Consider the following 5,028-nt stretch of genomic DNA (forward strand, 5'->3'; position numbering starts at 1 on the left):
ACATTTGGCTAAATCTATCCGTAGATTAAAACTCTGCATAATAGCACCATAAGCTAAAAAGTTTCTTTTTGTGTGGTCCTCCTGGAGGAACTGATTGAAACATTAGCCCCCATATAGAGCAATCCCCTCCCAATTCAGCTCCAGTAATTCGTCTCAGCCCTACGGGGATATGATGAGAAAAGGAGACGGGTTAATGAATCCACACTTTGTAGCTGGGAGGAGGAGGAGGAGGAGGAGGAGGAGGAGGAGGAGGCGACACTATCATGTTTGTCCCAGCAGTTTGTTTATTAGGGCCCAGCCTATTTTGGAGGAATTGTTCAACTGGGCTCCGTCCCTGCGAGGACTACACATCCCCTTCCGTCCGCCCTCAAAGCGAGGGGGCACCGCGGGCATTTGCATGCGAATGGGCCGCAGCGGCCGGCGACGCCGCGGGGCCGTGGGGCTGCGGGGCCGTGGGCCTGGGGGGCCGCGGGATGGGCGCCTTTTCTGGCGGCACCTGCTCCGGGGGGGGGGGGGGGGGGGGGCTCGGCCGCGGCCGCGCTGCACCGCGCAGCGGCGCGGGGCCCGCCGAGCCCCGGGGCCGGACTCGGAGCAAACCAGCCAAGGCGGGTCCTCCCCCGCCGCCACAGCCCCCTTCCCCGGTCTCTTCGCCTCAGCGCTTTGCAAATAAAAACACAACACGTGTTCCAATGCCTGCTGCTGGCGGGCGGTTAGCTCGTCTGTTAACTCCCAGATGAAGACCCTGTCCACACAAGATGCAAACTGCCGACATAAACCGTGGAAGGAGCAAGCGGCTTAGCAATTTCATTGCCCCATGCCTTTAAACACGATTTGCCTTGTAAGGAACCCGAGGGGAAGAGAGCAGGCATGCACGGACACCCGCCCCCGGCCGCGCCGGGCCCACGTAGGCGCGCAGCACATCGCTTCGCTCCCAAGGGCTTGCTGCGAGGAAGCCAAAAGAAACAGATAGCGGGTAGCCTCAACCTGCTCTTCCTATTGCGTGGGGACAGCACCAGGATTCACACGGCCTCTCACCCCAAACCACTGCTGGAGCAGCCAGAAAACACACCAACCACAAGTAGCATCCGGCGTTTGGGGAGCCCGCTGCCGCCGCCCTCACGGGCAGGGGCGCGCTTTCCCTCCCCAAACTTTCCCTGGCTCATTTGAACCGTCTCTCCAAGGGGCGCCTAAAGCCAGGCTCGGCAGGCGCGCAGGCCCGGCCCCACTCTGGGGAAAGGCAAGGAATCGTTCCTCGTGAAATGTGGTGAATTCTCCCCAAAAGGCACATTTGGGGAGACCCTCTGGGTTCTGTGCCCTTTCACTCTGAACGTTAAATGGGACGGTGCTTGCCCTCTAAGCGACTCGGGACACCCCGAGCGGGCCCTCCAGCTGCACACTGCCCAGAGAGCCCAGCAGAGATCCTATGTCCAGTCATTTGGCTCATTGAAAACCATTATTTTAACACTGCATTGCTACAAACAAAATAGAAATAATCACTTTCGTATCCACGAGAATACTTAAAACTAAGGAGGAGAGATATTTTGCTATGTAAAAACATGTAACCACATAATCTTTCCCTCCCCACCCCAAAGAACGGTAAAAGTCATTCTTCCTTTTTCAAGGAAATCCACATAATTTATCCCTCAATCTACCAAATTATGTTGTAAAGGCAGTTATATTTGAAAAGTGCCTTCCTGGTTTGAAATACGAGTGTTCCTAGTTCACAACAAGCAACCACATGCCTACTCTTCAAATGTACGAGTCTTTTCTAACGTGTAAGCTCTGAATATTCGAGACCGATGTTTTAGTTAAAAAATAATTTTAACATATAAAATAGGTATCTATCGTCTATCTATTGACGTTAAAATATCAGCCCAAAATGAAAACAGCTGCTTACACGGTTTGTTTCTTACAGTTATATATCCTCACTTCAATTGCTTCTGCACTTAATCAGCTCATCACACATGGATATTCCAACGCACATTTTATATTATATGTATTGAAAAGTAGAAACACATGTCCATATTATCGTCATATAAATATAAGAGGCTAGGACAAATCTCTCTGAAGAGCTGTACGTACCACTTATTATTATTGTCCTTTGGGCCTCTTGGAAACCAAACTGTGATGCGGTTGTGAATTAGAAGTCATCCAGAAGGATTAAAATAGTCTAAAATCGGCTTTTTAATCAATGCCCTGATTGATGCTTTACAGAGCTGGTTTTACTCCCGCGAGAGAGACCTATTTCTGTTTACTCCTCCTTTTGTCCCTGGTCTTTCTTTTTTTGTCTTTCACTCTGCTAGGGCTAACAATGGTTTGACTGCGAAGACCATATTCTGATCTTCTTCTTCGCGGTCAAATCCGGTCATAATAAATTTCAAGCTTTAAAATACTTTGGCCATTGTTCTACAATCCCGAAGAAAAAAGTATCAACGTCCCAACGAAGGGAGAAGTACTATGGAGGGAAGAGTCCAAAGCCAATAGTTTGGCTGGGCTCCTTTGTTTTTTTTCTTACTGTTTGTTCGTGGGTTTTTTTGAAAATTAAAAATTTTATTTTTGAAAAAGTGTAAAAATTTTACATTAAAATGGTACAATAATACTTGCCAGTAATTCTAACAATATTCCTTGTAAAGAATACGCATAAAGTACAAAATAAAAACTCCAATAGTCTATTATAATACAAAACACAGGTTAAAATAAGAAATGATAATCTTGACTTTCTTTTGTGTAAACATGTTAATCTTTTCTTTTCTTTTTTTATAAAAGTACATAAGACAAGTGTACTAAAATGAAAAAGTATTGCTTCGCTGTCCTCCCTCAAGCCTTTTTTCTTGCCTGTACATTACTGTTTAGAAGCTCCTAGACCTGAGAATCTCTGAACTTTAACGGTTTAGAGACGTTATTCGGTTTTTGTTTTTCTTTTAAGAAATAACGAGTAACTTTCCGATAGCAAGACCGTCCGCCCGTGCAGCATATAGCCCTGGCTTTGCATAAACACAGGTCCCGGCGGCCCGCCTGGCCGCGCAGGACGACCCAGCCCCACCGCGCCGCCCCCGCCGCCCCGCAGCGCGCGGCTCGGCTGCTCGCGGCGTCCGTCGGGCTCCGAGAGGCGAAGAAAGGAGAGACCCCAGATCCTACCTTCGGACAGACTCCGAAACCCTTAACAGTTAGAGATCCGGGCCGCCAGGCCGGGGGCGGCGGGCAGGGCGGCGGCGGGGGGCAGGCGGCCGCCGGCGCTCCCCAGCGCGCGGGCCAGACCCGGCGCCGCGCCCGACTGCGCCGCGCAGCTGCCGCCCGCGCCCACACCCGCACCAGGGCCGGGGCCGGGGCCGGGGCCGGGGCCGGGGCCGGGGCCCGCGCCCGCCCCGATGATGCTCTCGATGGAGAAGGGCGAGCGGGCCAGCGCCGCGCCGGGGCCGGGCTTGGCGGCGTGCAGCGAGGCCGCCAGCGCCGGGCCCAGCGGGTGCGCGTAGCCGAAGGGCGTCCGTGCCAGCTCCGCCGGCGGCAGCAAGGGGCCCGGCGGCCCGGCGGCGGCGGCGGCGGCGGGGGGCAGCGCCGCGCCGGTGGCGCTGCCGGTGGCGGCGGCGGGGGGCTGGCGGGCCGGCGGGGAGTGGTGGTGGAAGGCGAAGAGGGCGGAGTGGGGGTGGTAGGGCTGGAGCTGGAGGCCGTACCCGCAGCCGTAGGGTCCGTAGGCGTAGGGCGGCTGCTGCGGGGGCTGCGGCTGCGGCTGCGGGAGGAAGGCGGCCGGGTCCACGGCGCGCAGCAGCAGCTCGGGCGCCGGCAGCTGCTGCCGCTTGAAGCGCTTTCGGCGGCGCAGGAAGCTCCCGTTGTCGAACATGTCGGCGGACTCGGGGTCTAGCGTCCAGTAGTTGCCCTTGCCGGGGTTGCCGGGCTCGCGGGGGATCTTGACGAAGCAGTCGTTGAGGGAGAGGTTGTGGCGGATGCTGTTCTGCCAAGCGGGGAACTTCTCCCGGTAGTAGGGGAAGCGCCCGCTGATGAACTCGCAGATCTCGCTCAGCGTCAGCCGCTTCTTGGGGCTCTGCAGGATGGCCATGGTGATGAGGGCGATGTAGGAGTAGGGCGGCTTCACCAGGCTGTTCTTGCCGCCGCCGCCGCCCGCCGTCCCGCCGCCCGCCCCGCCGCCGCCGCCGCCGCCGCCGCCCGCCGCCGCCGCCGCCGCCTTCTGCGGGCCGCCCCGCGAGGGGGGCCGCGAGCCGCCGGGCCCGTCCCCGCCGCCCGCCCCGCCGCCGCCGCGCACGGGCGAGCGCGGCAGCAGGGTGTCGTCGTGGAGGTCGCCCACATCCTCCTCGTCTTCCTCCTCCTCCTCCTCCTCCTCGTCCTCGGCGTACGAGCGGCGGCGGCGGCGGCGGCGGCGGCAGCGGCGGGGCTGAGGCTCCTCGTCGTCCTCCTCGTCGTCCTCCTCGCCCACCACATCGATGTCGGTCTCCTCAGCCAGCGCCGACGCCTCGGACATCTCCGCGCTCAGGGTCATGGCGCGGCGGGGCAGCGCATCGGCGGCGGCCGGCGCGGCGCGGCGGGCGGGCGGGCGCGCTCCCCTCCGCCGCCAGGCTCCCACGCCGCTCCGCGCACGGCCGCCCCGCCGCCGCCGCCGCCGCCGCCGCCGCGGGCAGGCGGGCCGCCCCGAGCCGCGCCGGCCCCCAGCGCCGCCGCCGCCGCCGCCGCCGCCGCCGCCGCGAGAGCGCTCTCGCCGCCCGCTCGGAGGCGGCGGCTGGTTTTGGTTTTGTTTCGGGGTATTTTTTGCTGCTTGTTGGATTCTTTCTCTCTCTCTCTCTCTCTTTTCCCCCTCCCCCCTCTGTTTTTTTTTTTTTTGGTCTGTTGTTTTTGTTTGGGGTCTGGGTTTTGGGGGGAGGGGGCCGGGGGGTTGCGCCGCCGCGCCTGGAAGCCGCTTTCCCCCTGCTTTCTGCTCACCTCAGCCCCCAGACATTAATGGATGGAGGGCAGGAGGGAGCGCGCCTAGTCCTGGGAGGAGGAGAGGGCAGAGGAGGGCGGGCGCTGGCGGGGAGGGAC

General features: G+C 58.9%; 1 protein-coding gene across 1 annotated transcript; it reads right to left on the minus strand.

The window, feature by feature from the left end:
- Positions 1-3,160: 3,160 nt before the first annotated feature.
- Positions 3,161-4,515, minus strand: LOC138064171 (forkhead box protein D1-like). Its single transcript, XM_068925658.1, has one exon. The coding sequence runs from the start codon at positions 4,490-4,492 to the stop codon at positions 3,161-3,163; it is 1,332 nt and encodes a 443-aa protein (XP_068781759.1). The 5' UTR covers positions 4,493-4,515.
- Positions 4,516-5,028: the final 513 nt, after the last annotated feature.

The sequence above is a fragment of the Struthio camelus genome, chromosome W (genome assembly GCF_040807025.1).
Source record: "Struthio camelus isolate bStrCam1 chromosome W, bStrCam1.hap1, whole genome shotgun sequence".
NCBI lineage: Eukaryota > Metazoa > Chordata > Aves > Struthioniformes > Struthionidae > Struthio > Struthio camelus.

What these genes read in the sequence shown, in the direction of transcription:
- LOC138064171 (XM_068925658.1), bottom strand. Translation starts at nt 4,492, where the DNA reads ATGACCCTGAGCGCGGAGATGTCCGAGGCGTCGGCGCTGGCTGAGGAG.